The sequence below is a fragment of the Mustela erminea genome, chromosome 12 (assembly GCF_009829155.1).
Source record: "Mustela erminea isolate mMusErm1 chromosome 12, mMusErm1.Pri, whole genome shotgun sequence".
Classification (NCBI taxonomy): Eukaryota; Metazoa; Chordata; class Mammalia; order Carnivora; family Mustelidae; genus Mustela; species Mustela erminea.
Window position 1 is genome coordinate 6,916,295 of NC_045625.1, and position 18,056 is coordinate 6,934,350.

Genomic DNA, 18,056 nt, shown 5'->3' on the forward strand with positions numbered 1-18,056 from the left:
GGGGCGTGGGGGGGACAGCAGGAACCCCGGGCCCCGGCGTCAGGGAGAGCCGTGCTCAGAGGCCACAGCGTGTTCGCGGATGCGATGGGCTGGGCTGGGCGGGGGGTCAGCAGGAGCGAGGCATGAAATGCCCGCGCCCAGCAGAGCGCTCCACAGGGAGGTCTGTGAATTCGGACGGTTCGGGTCCTGGGGCAACCTTGGGCTTTACTCTCAGAGGAAACCTCCACCTCCAGGGCAGGGAAGCAGAGCCCCAGACCTGGTACAGCTCCTCCTTGGTCACGTAGGGCTTTCCCTCGGAGCTCAGGGCCCGGAAGGCGCTCTCGATCTCCTCGCTGGATTTGACATTCTCGGTTTCGCGGCTGATCATGAAGGCCATGTACTCTTGCAGGGAGACATGGCCGTCCCTGGAGAGGGGCAAACGCGGTGAGCCAGGAAGAGCCACAGGCACAGCCACCCCCTACCTTCCCTCCAGCTCACCTGTTTGGATCCACGGTGTCTAGGATCGCCTCGAACTCGGGGTCAGGCTCCCCTTCCTCCACCATGGGCAGGTCATAACCCAGGGAGCGCAGGCAGGACTTGAACTCCTGGTGGTTCAGCCTGCCCGACTTGTCCTTGTCGAAGTGTCTGCCGGACAGAGCGCTGCTCAGCACGGGCCCCAGGGCCGGGCCTGCCACCCCACCCCCAGGGAGGCCGTACTCACTTAAACATCATGCTGAATTCTTTGAGGGCCTCCTCGGTCACTCCGGTTGTGTTCCTAGAAGAACAGGACGGAGTGAGCAGGTGGCAAAGTCTGCGGGATCCCAGCAGAGCGAGTGCCGGACGCTGGGGGGGCCTGGGGGCGCGCACCTGGCCTGGATCTGCTGCTCCAGGTTGTGCTGCATGCGCATGCCCAGCTGGTCGAGCTGGTCCCACTGCTGCGCCAGGCCCACGGTGCTGTGCTCCGTGTACTTGTTGTCCAGGATCAGGGCCTCCTCCATGGCTGCCCCGAGGTCCTCAATCTTCTTGAGCTGACTCCTCATGGCTCGAATCTCCTGGTGCTTGCGCTACGGGCAGGGGAGGGAGGGTGTAGGGGCAGGGGCTCTCGCCTCAGTCACCAGGCTCAAGAGCCCTCCCGGCCCAAGGTCTATGGGGCGGTGTGGGGCGGCACGAGGGGAAATTCGGCAGCCTTGGTCCACGGAGGGACCAGCAGGGGCAGACCGCGGAGGAAACTGTACACTGAGAACCAAAGTGTCCTCATTCTTTTTGGGTAAGACACCACGTGGCAACTGTCAGAAACAAAAGGCTTTCTCTAAAATGATGGGGTTCTGCACTGCTTTATGTAAAGGGAGCAAGCGCACCCACCCAGCCGCCTTCCTGCCGTACTTTAAACAAGGGGGACCTTACCTTGGTAGCTTCGAGCTGGGATTCCAGAGTCCCAGATTCTTCCACCATGCAGGACCTGAACACAGAAGCACAGTGAGGCGGGAGGGCCGGCTTGTGAGCTCAAACCTAACTATCCCCAGGTTACAGTGCCTGCTGTCTTGGAACCTTTTTTTTTAATCTCTTTTTTCAGGGAAATGAAACCTATCTGCTATTGGCCACCTTTTCCTAAGTGGCCCTGGGAGCCGGGGAGGGGAGGCAGTCTTTCTCCTGCTTCAGAGACAGGATGCTGCCACCCCAGGTGGGGCACCACCAGCCCTGGGCCAATTGGGGGGCCAGGGGCGAGCCCCACCCAGCCTGCTCCCAGGCTAGGACTCTTTCTCATGTGGCTCCTCCGGCCCAGCCAGGCTAGGACCTGGTCCCTCACTCAAACTAGGCCCTCAGTCCTCAAGGGGTACCTGAGGAACCGAGCTGAAGTTGCTCTATGGGACGTCAGAGTGCCCACAGGCCTGACAGCATGTCCCCTCCGCAGCCACTGGGGAGAAGGCTGCTCTGTACACCCCTGGCATCTGCCCCCTGGGGAGACCTTAGCAGGGAGCGGCTGACAAATAGAGCGCTGCCCGCCAGAAATCCCTGGAAGTCTCCTGCAGGTTCCTGAGGAGGGGAGCCACATTCTAGGGTGTGACAGCCATGGAAGAGATGCAGTCAGATGCCCCCTCAGACACGAAGCTGGGATGCTAAGAGATCGTGACCAGACTGGGGTTTTGAAAGCGATTCTAATTCTGCCCAAAGGAGGGAGGTGGCTGATTAAGCCCCAGATTCAGGGTCCACGAGACTGTCCGGGCCAGAGGCTCCCAGGGCCAAGTTTCGAAGAACAGGGTGCCCCAGGGAGCTTCCATCTTCCCGACGCTATACAGTGTGAGGTCACAGAAGGCCACCAGTGAACGAAGACAACAAACGAGTTGGGGTTACGTGCAGGGACGAGTCACACTGTGCGCGGGTCCGTGGTGGGATTTTAGCCCGGCCTCCCCTGCACCCACGTGTGCCCCAACCTACCCTTTCGACACCCAGCGAGCCCGGGTTAGCTCTGCAATTTCCCCAAGTTCAAAGTGCTCGAGCAAGGCAAGGCACCAGGCTTCCTCCTACCCCAGCAGTTCAGACTCACAGTCACGCCATGTCCCCCAGGGGAAAGCAACCCCCCCCCCGGCCCCGGGGGCAGGAGGCCGGGTGCCGGTGCAGTGGGAGGAGGGCAGATCCCTCCTTCCCAAGCGGCCGAGGGCGGTGGGTTAGTCAGAAAGCGGAGCCGCCTGGGGAAGTCAAGAGTGCATTGGTAAAACCACAGTGAGGGAAGAAGAGAAATAAGAGGAGAAAAACCTTCCAGACAGATCATCCCCAACTTCATACTGATAGACACGAATGACCCGACGATACGCTATGCTAGTCAAAGAAAAGAAACCAAATGAATACACCGAAGGCACGGGCAGGCAAGAGCAGACCGAGACAGACACGCGCCACAAGGCCCAAGCTGGCAGTGCACAGGCGGGGCAACCTGGCGCCCAGGCAGGGACCTGGTGGGGCTGGGCCACCGGCCGCAGGGAGGACAGGCGGCCTTGGGGCAGCTCACACTGGGACCAAGCAAGACGGGACAGGGCTAGGGAGGAGCCACATGGGAAGGGGAGCATGGCACCCACGGAGACAAGACCAGCTTGGCAGACACAGCCACAGGGCTGGGGAGGGGAGTGGAGGCCAGGGGGCTAATGAACTCAAGCTAGAAGCTGTGACCCCTAAATCCCACCCCCCCTTCAGCACAGGTGGTCACGTCAACGTGCGCCTCTTTCTCCTGGTGCCATGCTGAGCTGCCCCAACTACCACCTGCAGAACCCCAGCCGCGCTGGCCTCAGCTACTGAGGGCCGCCCCCCCACCCCTGGCCCCCGCGCTACCCTGGCTTTACGTGGGCCTGGCAGAGGCCAAAGTCTAGAGGGGAGGCCACTCCCAGGACTGGACTGGGCAGGGCCGCCCTGCTCCTCCCGGGGGCTCCTCCCTAGCCTCATCTCTCCATCGCATGAAACCCCCGGCACTTCTGCCTATTAGGGGCAACGATGCTCTTTCCCTTCCTCTGGGAACACTGGGGGGTGGGGTCCTGGGGGAGGGTCAGTACACAGCTGGGGACTCACTGCACCCGCTGGATCTCCTCCTCCATGCATGACCATGACTTCCTAGGAAGCTAAGTATGGTCCCACTGGACACACGGGGAGAAGCAGAAGAGAAGGCCAGGGAAATCCCAACAGCTAAACAAGCACAGGGTTTCTCAGAGGCTTTGGACTCCAGCTCTGGCCCTCTGGCTTGGTCACATTCCCTGAGAACCCCTGGAATCTGCACAGGAAGGTGCGAGTGGCTCCCCTCCCCAGACCGCAGGCTGTCAGGACAGTGTGGGGCAAGGCACAGACTCCTTGTAGGGGGTGGGGACGGGGGTGGGGCAAGGGTGGGCGGGGGAAGTGCAGCCCTCCTGGGGCAGAAAGGCCCATCCTGGGATCCTCCGCAAGCCAGGCCATGGGGGGACAGAGGGCAGGGGGACAAGCACACGAGACACCACCACACCACGAGCCCGGAGAAACAAGAAGACAATATTAACCCATCGAGGAGATACGTTCTGTGCAGATGGGATCCAAGCAGCCGCGAGACAAAGTGGCGTCCGGACAGCAGCGGTCGGGAGGTGGGGGACAGAGAGACACAGGAAAGAAAAGAAAAACAAAACCGAGAACATCAGTACCCACGTTGCATTCAACTCTGTTCTGTGTATCACCGTGGTGCTGCCTAGGACTGACCACCGGCCACACAGGGTTCCACCCAATCCAGGACACCTAGCAACCTGACCTTCAGAAAAAGGACCTTCGAGACTCTGTCCACCCCTCTGGTTCGAGCCACACCAGGGTGCGCCCCGAACTCTCCTTCCTTCCTGTGAGCATGCCTTCTGGTTTCCCGCAGAGCTCCCCTCCCGCTAGAGCCGGGGGCCTGTGCACCGGGGGTGGGGGGCACCTGGTCTCCTGGATCCACTGGTGGAACGCATTGGCGTGCTGGGCGAACTCCTGGCGCAGCTTGTCATTCTCCTCCTGCCGGCGCTGCTCCTTCTGCAGCTCCAGCTCCCGTTCCTAGGGCCCAGAGGAAGGAGAGGCCGTGTCACCAGAGCCTGTCCTTCCTGCTGGTCTGCTCTCGGGGTGGACGAGCGGCCTAATGATTTCAGTTTCTGGACACTGAACGTGACCAGAAATCACGGTTTTGTGGGGCAGGGAGAACCAGATGTGGACATCAACCCGAAGGAGGAGCCTGGGAGACACTTGGGGAGCTCAGAGCCCTCCGTTCCCCGCCGCTCACAACTGGCCCCCCAAGAACTCTGGCAAAAGATAAGGGGAAGTGGCTGATTGACAGCCTGGCAGGGGGGCTGCTGGCTGCTGGCCCTGGGTGGGGGCGGTGGGCACCTTGATGATCTTCTGCAGGTTCCTCCATGTCTCCTCCAGGGCCTCCATGGTGAACCAGGTGTAGGGGTTGGAGGCCACACGGAAGCTCTTGATCTGGCGGTCCAGCTCGGCCAGCTGGCTGAAGTCCGCCTGGGCAGAGCTGAGGGACGAGCGGAAGGCGTCGTGGGCCTCGCGCAAAGCTCTGATCTCCTCCAGGGAGTTGCAACGCACGGGATCAGTCAGATCTTCTTCGGCATTTTCAAACCAGCTGTTGAAGGCAGAGGCCTTTTTGGCGAACGTCAGGAAGAGGTCTTCCACCTGGAAGCGGAGCAGCCTGCGTCAGGGCCCCCGGGGCCGCACGCACCACGCTTGGGCAGGAGGCAGGATAGGAAAGGGGGCAGTCGTTCTGGGGACAGCCAGGGCAAGCCAGGGTGCCCCACTTCCATGTCTCAAAAGGCCTCTGACTTTTTTCCCTCGCTACCCTTTCCCCTCAGTCTGTCTTGGGTGCTTCGGAGGCAAAGGGCCCTCTGCTGGGTTCCAGCAGACTCTCCGCCGGGGGCAGAGGTCCCCGCAGCCCGACTTGGGGAGCTCTGCAGGGGCCCATTCCTACCTTGCGGAAGTGACTCTGTGCCTCCAGCAACTTCTTCTTCCGGGTGGCCGAGTTGGCCAGAAGCTGGCTCCATCGCTTCATGAGGGCGGCATGCCGGGCCTCGATGGCCTTTGACTGAATGTGTTTGGCAGCCAGCAGCTGGTCTTTGAGCGCGGTGATGTTGGCGATGCCCTCCTGCTGGAAGGCCTGCAGGCCAGCGTCAAACGTTTCCTGGAACAAAGAGCGGTGGGCCCGATGTGCACGGTCGCCTGGGATGCTAGAAGCCACCCTTCCGCAGCGGCTCAGCTCGATGGCACCAGTCTGCTCAGCCAGCCACCCAGGCCACCCGGTCATCCCCGAGTCCCCACCTTGTCCTGACATCCTCCTGCCCCCTGGGCAGACTGAGGTTCGGGGTCCCCTAAATGTGCCACGCTCTCCCCACCATCTCTCCCCAGAATGAACGGCTGCCTCCCCGCGACCAGCTGCGGTCTGCCCTTCGTGAGCGAGCCGAGACGCCTCTCCTCGGGCAAGACCTTCCCCATCAACCCCGGCTCGCGGCAAAGCGAGTCAGACAGCTCTGGGGGTTAAGTCCCCAGCACTTCCCATCGCTCTGCACCCTGGGAGCGCCGTGCGGCTCTAGCACAGAAGCTTCGTCCGGAAGTTCCCCGAGAACCAGAATGATCTTGCTACCTGCCGGGTCCTTAGGGCCTTTCTCAATGGAATACGCCGACCGCCACTCATGCACCGGGAAGCGGTAACCGCATACGTCCCAGTCTTGTCGACAGGGACCACGACTGACCTGTTTGGTGAGCAGAGTCTGAACGGAAGACAGGTCTCGGCCATAATCATCTGTCTTCAGGCTGTTCTCCTTTTCACCTAGGAAATCAAGCATGGGAAACAGGTCAGCCTTCTTGGTACAGTGAATTACGAAGGGAAAAAGAAAACCAAGGTGCACCTATCACCCTGTTGATGGTTAAATTCCAGGATTCCTAACCCCACGCCGGCTGCCCCTTCCTCCCCACAGCCCAGGCCCCACTGGCCAGCTGTAGGGAGAGATCCTTCCAGCTCGTCCTGGATGTGTTTCCACTGCCACTTATGTGACAGCAATCCCTAGGGTCACAGGGGTCCTGAAATCCGAGCCTAGCTGCCCTGTGCTCGGGAGCCGGACTGTGCCCGGGCAGCGAGGGGACAGAGCAGCCGGGGGCCCACTGGTGCGCCATCTTGCTTAGCAGTGACACTTACTGCTTCTCCCAGGGTTTAAAGATTCTTGTTTTGTTAACCCTGGTGCTGACCTAGTGCCAGGCACCACGGGGTCCCCCACTCTTGGCCACAGGACATGACTGAAATGGCCGAGTTAGATCATTTCTTCTCTGCAGAAGACCAGCTGCTTAGATAATACATGAGCTACGGCTCTGGAACAATCTTCCCGGCCGGGCGGGACAGCGCTCACCGATCCAGGACTCCACCACGTCCGCCTTCCAGTTGAACTGAAGGAAGGCCGAGTTCTCCTCAAGCTTGGCCTTCCTCTGGGCGGCAGCTTTCTCCAAGTCTGACACCTTCCCGTTCAAGCCCTTCATCTTTGAAGAGATGTTCTCCTCGTGGTGATTGTTCTAGGCCACAAAGAGAAGGCACACTCGGGTCGGCCTCACGCCCTGCCGTGGCCGGATGATCCACGGCCTCCCTGCCACGGCAGGTCCTCCAGGGCTGCAAGGTGGGCCCTGCGCCTCCGGCCCAGCACCAGCCGCCAGGGGAGAACAGGTTAAAGCTTTTCTAAAGGCAACACGAGTAAAAGCCTTGAGAGGATGACTGTTGGCAATTTCACCGATAAGAATGAGTCCTGAAAACACGAGGAATGTGCTGAAACATCACAGCGACGTACTCGTTAGTATGTCTGATAACAAAAATTAGTAAAAGAGCAAATACTTAAGACATAAAATGTGAGATATCCAAACAGCGGCTCCTAACACAATCAACAAACACAATGGCTCAGAGAAAGCAGACACTGAAAATTCTTACGCCCCAAACACTCGGATTTGGTTTTGGAATAACTGAGTCTGAGAACACACACAAGTCAGCATAAAATTTAGAGAGAAACTCGAGGAGGAAACAGACTGCTGCTGACGGTAAAGCACCGGGCTCCTTTGCTGGCCGCAGACAGTCACAGGCTGGTCCCCGCGCGGGCAGAAAGAGCAGAGACCGAGACGCAGGGCTGTGTGTGGGTGACGGTCAGACACAGACCTCTTCCCTCTCCATACATGGTCTGGACTGGACATGAGCTTCGTGGTAGCTCATTTGCCCATAAGGGTAAAGGAAACAAAAGCTCAAATCCAAACACGGATTTGAACATGCTGTTACCTATGAACTGAATCTCCAGTCTCAAGGCCATGCTGACTACAGCAAATCCCGGGATGAGAAATCTTCTCTACTAGTTACATTTGCAACAGGAGATTATAGTTGTGAAAAGTTCTTGTCTTCCGGTACCAAACACCTGTCACAGCACCTAAGTGATCGGTGGTGACTAACTGGGGACCTGGAATTCCAATGTGCCACGGACCTGACTTCAGTGCTGGGGAGAAAGCCCCGGGCCCCTCCCAAATGCTCTCTCGCTCGGGGGCTCTTTGAGTGACACCCAAGTCTTGTGACTTAAACACACTCATTTCTAAGCCAGCATGGACAGCAGCCAGGCTTTGTAGAGCAACGAACATCGAGGAACGGGCTCTGTCCTGGGTAGGGGCTGTTCTCATGACGCTTCCTGCATCTCCAACCAGTTCTGTCGAGAGCCTGTAGCTCCCGGTCTCCATGCAAACCTTTCCAGGGTGGATATTCCGGGCAGATGGGCTTTGCGGGGCCCCGGCCCCAGCACGGGAGTGTCGGGTGTGGGAAGTGAGCGTCTCCCCAGCTCACCTTCTTGATGAGGTCCTGTCCGTTGCTGCAGACGTCATTCACACGGTCCTTGTGCACCGTGAAGTCTGTCTCAAAAGCTTCGTGTTTCTTCAACAAGCCCTGCAGTGGAAGAAGAAAGGCCGGTGGCTGAAAGCCTGGCATGGGCTGGTGGGCGGGCCCAGCTGCGGGTCGGAGGGAACCAGAGCTGGACAGCGCCTGCCCTCAGGGGCAGCCCAGTCTAGCTGGGGACGGACATCGGTGGGTAATCACGAGGGTGGTAAAACCCGGAGGCAGCAAGGGTAACTGGCAGTGAGCTCAGCTGGAGCAGGGGCGTCCGGGAAGGCCCTTCTGAAGGGTTAAGCTCTTGCTGAGCAACCACTACAGTGTCCCTCTGTCCTCTCTGGAAGGCCACATAGGAAACAACCCCGTGGAGCTTAAGACAGAACCCAACAGACGGCTTCCCTGAATACAGCTCCTAAGGGACCTTCCAAGTGTCCCCGTCCTCAGTAGACCTGAAAGACTGGAGACGATGGCTCTAAGCGGGCTTCCTGGGGACAGGAAAATACCTCCCTCTAAGCCACCGGAAGCATCCGGACCAGCCGACCAGGGCAGCCACTCTGAGAATGTGGCTCAGGGACCACCCAGACTCTGGGGAAGGCAACCTCTGCTTCCATGGCCGGTGGCCCACATGTAGGAACATCTGACCATAAAGTGGGGCTTTATGGGGTGGGGGTCCCCCCAGCAAGAGAGGAGGCTGTTCAACTAGCCCATGGCTCTGGCTGTTTGCGACCAGTCGGACCAACGGAACGCAGCACGGCCAATGTCATGTAACATGTGAAGCTAAAACTGGAAGCTTCTCTCTCTGCCATTCTGAGGGCTACCTATGGACACGGGGCAGGGCCGCTAAAGGAAGGGAGGTGTGGGGGTCAGGGGACACAGAGTCGTGCCAGCCATTGGTGACATACTGGCGGCTCTCTCGGCCTGCTGCCGCACCTAGGTGTTGGTGAGGGACCCCCCCCTTGGGGAACAAGCTACTGCGGCCTGTCGGGCTGTCACAGAGTGTACTGAGGGCAGAGGCTGAGGCACTGACCCCTGGCACCTAGGAATGTGGAAGACACAGACAAAACCAACTGAAGACACTCAGAGGCCACCAGGGCGGGGCCCAGTCCAGGATGACCTGCGTCCTTCTGAGCAGGAACTCTGGATGCAGCGGCCCAGAGGGAGAGCCGAGGGCAGACAGACAGAGGGGAGAGCCGTGAAGGGCAGAGGCTGCGGTTACGTGGCCACAAGACAAAGAGTGCCGGCGAGAAGCTAGAAGACCGGAATGGGCTTCCCCTAGAAGTTGTGGGGAGCGGGGCCCTGTCTACGCCTTGGTCTCAGACCTCCAGCCTACAGGACAGCAACGCCTGCTGTACGACACCCCCGGCCAAGGGCACGCTGGGGTGGCAGCTGCTGGACCCCCATGGACATCAGGAGCCTGTGGGCTCGGGGCCATCGGCCGTGGTGCATGTGGACAGAGGAGCAGCGTCTCTAGCATGAGGTCGGAGAACTGTGACCAAGCGGGGAGGCCCAGGCTGCCGGCCGGGGGCTCTCCCGGCACCAATGCAGCCACTGGACCAAGCGAGGGGCGGCGCGCCAGCTTCTCTGACCTGGACAGCGGCAAGCGTGTCTCCGTAGTCCTCGCTGGCTACGAGCGTCATCTTCTCGTGGATCCACGCTTCTTCCTCCTCCACATTGGCCACAAACTGCTGATACTCCAAGGACTCCTCCAGCCGCTGGCCCCTGATTACAGGACACACCACAGCAGCCACTGATGTCATCCGACTTCAACGCTCACAGCTAATGCGTGTTTAAAAACATTCCTGGGGCTCCTGGTGGCTCAGTTAAGCTTCTGCCTTCGGCTCAGGTCAGGATCCCAGCGGCCTGGGATCGAGCCGCACATGGGACTCCCTGCTCGGCGGGAAGCCTGCTTCCCCCTCTCCCACTCCCGCTGCTTGTGTTCCCTCTCTCGCTATGTCTGTCAAATAAATTTAAAAAGGTCAAAAAAACCTCTACAAAAAAAAGTTGTTTTTTTTTTCAAACACGGGATAGGACTGGTTCCATCAACCGTTCTGTGTAACGTGAAGCAGACACAGGGCTGTTCACATGTGAAGCTCCCGAACCGTATGTGGGTTCAGATCCACGCAAGGGAACCCACTCGGCATGGGCCAGTCCGGGCGGCTCTGAAACAAGCCGGCTGCGGTGCCCACGCCCAGGACAAGGGTCCGGGCAGCGGCAGAGGGCCCGGCAGCCCCAAGCCTGGCCTCCCACGCGCAGCGCCCGCGCCCCTTCCCTGGCCGCTCACCGAGCAGCCGCCAGCTGCTTCAGCTCCTTCCAGTGCTCCACGAACTGGGTCAGACGCTGCTGGATCTCCTCCTTGCCAATGGTGTTGTCGTCAGACAGCTTCTTCCCGGTGTCCAGGACACCCTGACAGGCGAGAAATGACAACAGCTATCACCTGCCCTTAGGTGCGTCCAGAAAAAGGCCTCAGCATCAAACCCAGGAGTCCTCTCTTCCGGGTGCGGAACGGGGGCTCCGAGACCCCGCAGACAGCGGGATGCGCCAGGGCAAAGGGTCTCCCTGCCCGTCACCCGCCCCTCACCTGAATGGCGGGCTCGTGGGCCGCCAGTTCCGCCTCCAGCCGCTTGTGCTTCTTCCTCAGGTTCTGCACGCCCGTTAGGTCTCGGCCGTAGTCTTCAGAGCTCACCAGCAGCTTCTTCTCCCTGTACAGCACGGGCAGGCGCTCTGCACCCCGTTTTCAACTGGACAGTTTGGTCAGGAGCTGTGACGTCTCCGGACCCCATGTCCTTCACCTACACCTGCCGATCTTGCCACAGAAACCCTTACCAGTCTTCTGGAAAATAAAAGCCTCTATTTCCCAAACGAAGGGCACTGGCATGGGCATGTAGGAGCCCCACCAGGGTCAGGGTGCGCAGGAGTACAAGGAGGCGCCAGCGGGGTCGCCTCACGAGCCCCGCTTTTCCAAACGTGCAGACACCACACGTAGAAATATAGAAAAAACCTGGACAACATTCTCTAAGGAAGCAAGGAAGAAGAGACAGGATTTTTGTCCTTAAAATACGGTGTTTACAAAATGCTAACCCCTGATCACAAGGGGAGAGGAATGAAAAACAAACAGTTCTCCCTTCTTCGGGGACTGACCCCGCCCAGGATATCGGGCTGCCTTTTCCAGAAAGGAAAAGACTCGCTCATCTCCCTGAGGACCCCAGGCAGGGTCTACACAAAGTCTGGCTTCATTATCACCTACTGTTCCCACCTGAGGCCATCGATGGCCCTGTCACTGCACAGCTGGGCAACAGAAGCCGCCAAGGTGTCCCCGGGGGCCAGGTGCTGCTACACTCTGGGAGAGAGCCAGACCTCACGGCCAGGCGGCCCAGAGCTCCAGACCCCCCTGGGACGGTGGCTCCGAGCACCTGCCAGCAGAGGCTCAACGGACATCCCAGAGGACCCGACTGCGAAGGCCCGAGGACACGTACTTGATCCAGGACTCCTCGTCATCCATGTCCCGGAAGAACTGGTGCAGGCGATGTGATTCATTCAGCTTGGCTCGCCGGGAGGCTGCCATGCTCTTGATCTTCTGGAAACGACCGTTGATGGTGTCCCGCTTGTCCTTTACTTGGGAGGTGTCGAAGGCACTGCTGGTCATCAGGCTGTCTGCTTGGCTGTTCAGGTCCTTCAGGCGATCCTGGGGCGGGGGACACAACGGGAGGGGTGAGGAACCCGGCTCTCCCATGACTGTCTGCCTGAAAAGCAGAAGTCTCGAACTCTTCACTGACAGCCTGGCTTTGTGGCGTGCTGGATGTTCTCTCAACGTGGCCTAAGTGGATCCCTGGGGTTCTAAGACATCAAAATTATTTTCTTAATGACACAAAGACCCCATCTGCCTTCCTCACTGAGTGGACGCTCGCATGTGGATTTTATTAAATCTCCATCTCAGAGTACGTGTTGGTGTCAGCGATCTGTGTGACACTATGGGAAGTGTACACAAGCACCTCAGCAGCACGCTCAAGTTCAAGGACGGTCCTGAGGAGAAGCCCATGTCCTGAGCCAAGCTGGCTGCTTGTTCTTGTCCTCACGGAAAGAACGATGACCAGACTACGGCCATCCAGACTTTAGCGTCTGACAGAGCCTTCTTCGGAAAGACTGAAGTGAAACTGTCACTCTCAGGAAGGCAGAGTCTGCTGCTTCTGATAAAACCTGAACTTTCAGGTGAAAGTGGGAATTCTGGAGGAAGTGCACTGGCCTCCATGAGGGGGACCAGCCACTCAACCAGTGAAGGTTGTCCTGTCGAATGGCTGTGAAGTCCGCGACTGTGACATGGGAGCTCGTGGAACGAGAGGTAATTCTGCTTCAGTCAGAAGGTTTTCCAAATGATTCTGTGACATCATGCACTTAGACGTGCAATGAGAAAAACATTCCATGTCCGTGATGGACCAGTGGCTTTTTAATATTAAATGGTATGAAACACTGACGGATCGGGTTTCAGAGTCCACTTTGCAACTAACCATTAAGCACCGTCCATATACTGACTCTGGTGTCAGAGGACCCACAATCATGTGAATGGAAACACTACTCCCTTCTCGAACTCCCTGTGCGAGGCTGGGTTTCCATCGGCTCTGACCGACCCCACACACTGAATTTGGAAGTAGCTACGAGAATCTGGCTGTGTTCTACTAAACCAGACTGAAGAGATTTGCGAAACAGCCAATGCCAGTCTTCTTATGTATCTTGTTTTGGTTTTGGACATGGCTATCGTTCATAAAAAATGCTACTCTTTTTCTCAGACTTACTCTTGATTTTTCATCTTGAAATAATTATGGACTCACAAGAAGCTGCAAAACCAGGACAGCTTCAAAAACCAAAGACCAGGACCGTGCCTGTGTGCCCTTCCCCCAGTCCCTGCCCACAGCAGCAGCTTCCGCGGTGCCCCAGCAAGACCAGGCCTCGGACCCCGGTGCAATCCATGGTGCAAAACCACAGATTTCACCAACTGTACGTGCATCCACCCGTGTGCGTGAGGGTGTGCGCCCATAGTGCCACATGACTTCCCCAAGCGTAGAGTCCCATAACCCAAACCAAGCTACGTTGTTCTGTGAGCACAAGGGAAACCCGTGTCGCTTCCTTGCTGTACCCCACCTGCGTCTAACTCCCGGGGACCACTGCTCTGCTTTCCATCTCTCATTTTGTCATTCTCAGAATGAGAAAAAAATCCCCTAAGACTGTCTTTTTAAAATTTAACTTTTAAAATTAATTTTTTAATATAAACAGCCACTATCGACAGACAAACCCACATAAACAAACTCTGGCTGGGGCCTTCGCTAACAGCACAGGGTATAAAACAGCGTCAAGGCCACACTGGGAACGTGGCTCGAGGTGCCGGCCGTTACGTCCTCCCCCACATGCACTGGGTCTCCCCAGGAGTCAGGCACCACTGCGCCCCAGACGGGCCCGGCCCCCTCTGATCACCTCATGGGCAGATATATCCGCCTCCAGCAGCTGGTGTTTCTTCAGCAAGTTGTTCACGGAAGCCAGGTCTTTGCCGTAATCCTCAGACGCCAGCAGGGCCTCCACCTGGAAGGGAAACAGGGAAGGGAAGATGTGACCGTGTGGTGCCCCGTGGGTATGAGGCACAGTGGGTGTTCTGGAAAATCCAGGGTGCCCTGTTGTCTGGCCAGGTCTTTGGCCAGCTGCAAACCTGTCAACCCCAAGCTATGTTGTCACAGTGACTCAGCCTGTATCAGCCCCTGTGGCCTGAGTCCTTCTCCCTTCCTGTTAATAAAATTCAGACTTGAGAGCCTAGAACTTGCGATATCACAGCTCAAGGCAGGGTCCCGGTGCCCTCGCGGAGGTTCAGGGGCGAACTGCGGGGCGATCTCACTTAGGGAGCCCCGCCGAAGAACAGAATCAGCAGCAGCGGCTGAGATTAAAGCACGAGGATGTCTGGTGTAGACGTCCCACCAGAATGCAGGGACACGTCAGCGTCCACCAACACAGAAATGGTTCAATTATGACAGGACTAGGACGGACCCAACACAGCTCCTCAAATGCTTAGGAAGAATTCTTTTTTTAAAAGATTTTATTTGTATATATGACAGGCAGAGATCACAAGTTGGCAGAGAGGCAGGCAGAGAGAGAGAAGGAAGCAGGCTCCATGCTGAGCAGAGAGCCCGATGCAGGGCTCGATCCCAGGACCCTGGGATCATGACCTGAGCTGAAGGCAGAGGCCTTAACCCACTGAGCCACCCAGGCACCCCTTTAGGAAGAATCCTTAATGATTCAGGATAACACTCCCAAAACACACTCAAGAAAAATTATATTCTGAGATCAACTCCATATACAAACAGAACGACGCTACTGTTGATGGAAATATGCGTAGACTGGAGAGAAATATTAACGGTAGGCTCCAAAAATTTCTTTTCCCGAATTTTCTCCTAACTCTGGCTTCCTGACTTAGCTGCTACTTTGGTTTCCACCCAGGCAGAGTCTCTAGAGCTACCCCCGCACAGACCCTACTGTCGCTCCCTGTTTGCATTCCCACGGAGACAAGCGAGCCGCTGCCTAATTCCTATCAGCGCTCTCTTCTTGAAACTTTCATTCCCTCTGACCCCCTTAGAGCACAAGACTCTGATAAGGAAGATTCTGTGGAAAGGGGTGCCTTTTTTCATGGTTTGGAGCTTACTGACTGTCCTGTTATCCCAAACGACCAGAAACCCTCCGCTGGTGAGAGGGGAAACCTGCCATTACCTCGGAAAGCCAGAAGTCGAAGTCCTTGATGCCGGTGTTGAAGTTCTGCTGTTTGTTGGCTTCTTTCAGCTTCTGGCTCTTCTCGGCTGACTTCTGCACCAGGAACTGCCACTGGTCAGCTAAGGCAGCCAGTCGAGCCTGGGGAAGAGAAGGGGCCATCAGAGATGGGGAAGTCCAGGAAGAGCCCCTTCTCTGAAAGCTGAACAATTCGTGGGGAGAGAACAGACAGCCTCATGGGAGCCCTTCTTACCAACACTCCCCATCGGTCATGTAGGCAAAAATCTTTAATCTGCTTTTGTTCTTTTTTTTTTTGTTTTTTGTTTTTTTAGGATTTTATTTAATTATTTAACAGAAAGAGCGAGCGAGTGCACAAGCAGGAGGAAGGGCAGAGAGAGAGGGAGAAGCAGGCTCCTCACTCAGCAGGGAGCCCAACGTGGGGCTCAATCCCAGGACCCCGGGATCATGACCTGAGCCAAAGGCAGACGCTTAACGACTGAGCCACCCAGGCACCCCCATCTGCTTAGTTCTTAAAGCCATATTTCAAAGTCGTCACCACGCGGCCCGTACCTTGACAGCATCCTCACTGCCCGCACAGGCCCCGCGCTCGATGAGGGAGTTGCCCGTGTCGATGACCCCGCGGATGCGGTCGGCGTTGGCGTGTAGTTCTGCTTCGAAGGCCTGGTGCTTCTGGTGCTTGCTCTAAAATTCCAGAAAGATGACCTTTCAAAACCAGGTCCTGTGAGGTTACCTCCATTTAGGGAAGAGGGAGTCTCAGAAACTTAAGACAACTGGGGGCAAGTGTCAACATTTCTTCTAGAAGGCAGTCATGGCATTTGTCAAACAGTGTGGGGTTCAGCCTGCTGGGAGCAGGGCAGAAAGACCTGGCTGGGAGAAAGGAGATGGACCAGCTCAGGAGCAGGGGAATGGAGTCAATTCTTCAATCAGCTGGGAGGGAAATCCGAGAATTGAGTACTTTCTACCATTCTGCAGAAAACGCCAGCAGCCAAGGGCAGTGTTTAAACTACTTGGACATCAGCTTCCATCCACAACCTTCTCCTCCACGGACAGACGATCTTAACAGGTGACACACACCTGGCTCGCCTGTCATACACATGAGGCCGTGATCACTTTGGCTGGCAGGCGGACTCTCCGCCGACAGGCGAGCATCTACGGCTGCCCCAGACCTTGACTTTGCGGCCTTTTGTAGCTGTCATTAACCAAAACTCCTGAGCACTGTTAAAATCCAAGCTTGACTGGAGGTAGGAAATGATTTTTGCTAAGGAAAGAGAGGGCTGGGAGAAGGCTCCTGATGCTAGGTTTCAAGGGGATTTTCAAGAGTCTGCAAAGCAAGAGAAGGCACGGGAAACACTACAAGACAATGCAAGGACACAGCTGTGACACAATTCTGGGTGAGAAAGGCAGGGTCTCGGGGGATGTTATTTGGGGGAAAAGAACTAAAAGAAAAAAAAAAGTACGGTCAGGGAAGGATTCTGCATCAAATGTTTCATTTCAGGGGCAGCAACTGTCGAAGGACGGAGCCGCCCGGCGGGAGGAGCGCGGTGCCCACATCGGGCGGCCTCCTTCCGCGTTCCGCTGCCCGAGTCCGAGCAGGGTCTCAAATACCCACAAACCCTGACCCGAGTCCAGTTCCTGCTTCTCTTTCTTGCTCTGATCACTCTTTGGTTCCAACCCCACCTATCCCATTTCTTCATTTCTTCGATCCGTTTAAAGCACCACCTGGACTACATTTTCACCGAAAAGTCCCCTACGCTGCCCCTGCGCAACAACGTCCCTCTTTTTCCTTAATCTCTCACCCCTGGCTCCGGTCAGCTTTGGAAGCAGATCATCTGCTTCCCTGAGGCAACTTAACTGCCTGTCTCCAGGGACCAGCACCTCTGATGGCAGCCTGGCTGCGTCATCAGACTCGTACCACGCCAGACGCCTTGTCCTCGGCCACCGAGAACCGGGAGCACAATTCCATACAGAAAAAACTGATTACTCCTTTTTTTTTTTTTTTTTTAAAAGAAGTACCTCTGAAAAGCCAGTAGTTAACTACTGCCCCCAAATAAAACATCGTACAGAACTTGCCTAAGTGACACATCGGGACAAGGGAGGGGGTGCAGGGGTGCAGGCTAATCACGACAGAGAAAGCCACATCCCACAGGGACACTTGAATGGAGTGTGATGGGTCATTAGAAATGAGAAGCACGCGTGAGGAGACGCCAGCCGACCGCGCGAGGCCACGACAAGGATCTACGCAGAGGGACACAAACACTGGAGCGCATTTAACTAAAAAACTCTTGAAGAAGATTAGAAACTTACCAGCAGCTTGGAAAGCTACAAAAACAGATTAAAATAACAAGAGTTCAGTACACGGAGGTGAAAAGTACATATCCGCTACTAAACAGAGGCTCACTCTGTTGTCCTTCCCCTGGGAAGCTCGGCGTGGGGCAGAGCTGCTAGAGGGGACGCCGCACACTTCTCTAGCGGACACGGCCTCCACGGGGACAAGTGAGGAAGGCACTGTCTCACATCGGGTCGTTTAGTGACACCTCTCCGTGGGCTGAGCTTCTTGGAATAACCTTGGCTGGCTTCCACAAGGACACAGGAAATGGTTCTCTAGGTGGAGCCCCCACAGCTGAAGCTGCCTTCTTTACCAGAACCTGTCCCGACACCGAGGCTGCCTTGGGGACGAGCGGCCACTTGGCTCGGCTCACCTGGATGTTGGTGGGGTCCTTGTAGGACTCATCGCTTGCGGTCTGTAGTTTCTCACTGATCCACGCCTCGATCTCATCCACGTCCCGGCTGAACTGCTGGAGCGTCTGCGATTCTCCTAGCTTCGACCTCTTCTCAATCATCTGGGCTTTTAGGCGGCGCCACCTGGGATGGTGAAATGGAACCCAAGCGTGAAGCTCCCGGAGGGCAAGACGGGCCGGAGGGTCCCCCGGGGCCCGTGAGCATGCAC

At 57.0% G+C, this 18,056-nt stretch overlaps 1 protein-coding gene across 16 annotated transcripts in view; it reads right to left on the reverse strand.

Annotated features, from left to right (window-relative positions):
• Positions 1 to 18,056, reverse strand: part of SPTAN1 (spectrin alpha, non-erythrocytic 1) — a 61,097-nt gene that overhangs the window by 509 nt on the left and 42,532 nt on the right. For 7 of the 16 annotated variants that reach the window (XM_032308317.1, XM_032308322.1, XM_032308320.1 and 4 more), the window contains 22 exons: positions 17,809 to 17,971; positions 17,414 to 17,428; positions 15,659 to 15,790; positions 15,092 to 15,229; positions 13,814 to 13,918; positions 11,824 to 12,032; positions 10,929 to 11,049; positions 10,632 to 10,753; positions 9,937 to 10,069; positions 8,309 to 8,407; positions 6,855 to 7,014; positions 6,204 to 6,280; positions 5,426 to 5,635; positions 4,837 to 5,133; positions 4,397 to 4,509; positions 3,993 to 4,010; positions 2,734 to 2,796; positions 1,384 to 1,438; positions 847 to 1,043; positions 701 to 754; positions 478 to 624; positions 257 to 404 (listed from right to left, as the gene is read on the reverse strand). In XM_032308317.1, coding sequence (XP_032164208.1) covers positions 257 to 404; positions 478 to 624; positions 701 to 754; positions 847 to 1,043; positions 1,384 to 1,438; positions 2,734 to 2,796; positions 3,993 to 4,010; positions 4,397 to 4,509; positions 4,837 to 5,133; positions 5,426 to 5,635; positions 6,204 to 6,280; positions 6,855 to 7,014; positions 8,309 to 8,407; positions 9,937 to 10,069; positions 10,632 to 10,753; positions 10,929 to 11,049; positions 11,824 to 12,032; positions 13,814 to 13,918; positions 15,092 to 15,229; positions 15,659 to 15,790; positions 17,414 to 17,428; positions 17,809 to 17,971 — 2,776 coding nt within the window. The remainder of the gene's footprint in view (positions 1 to 256; positions 405 to 477; positions 625 to 700; positions 755 to 846; positions 1,044 to 1,383; positions 1,439 to 2,733; positions 2,797 to 3,992; positions 4,011 to 4,396; positions 4,510 to 4,836; positions 5,134 to 5,425; positions 5,636 to 6,203; positions 6,281 to 6,854; positions 7,015 to 8,308; positions 8,408 to 9,936; positions 10,070 to 10,631; positions 10,754 to 10,928; positions 11,050 to 11,823; positions 12,033 to 13,813; positions 13,919 to 15,091; positions 15,230 to 15,658; positions 15,791 to 17,413; positions 17,429 to 17,808; positions 17,972 to 18,056) is intronic. The other 9 variants (XM_032308321.1, XM_032308328.1, XM_032308323.1 and 6 more) reach the window with 4 other exon arrangements.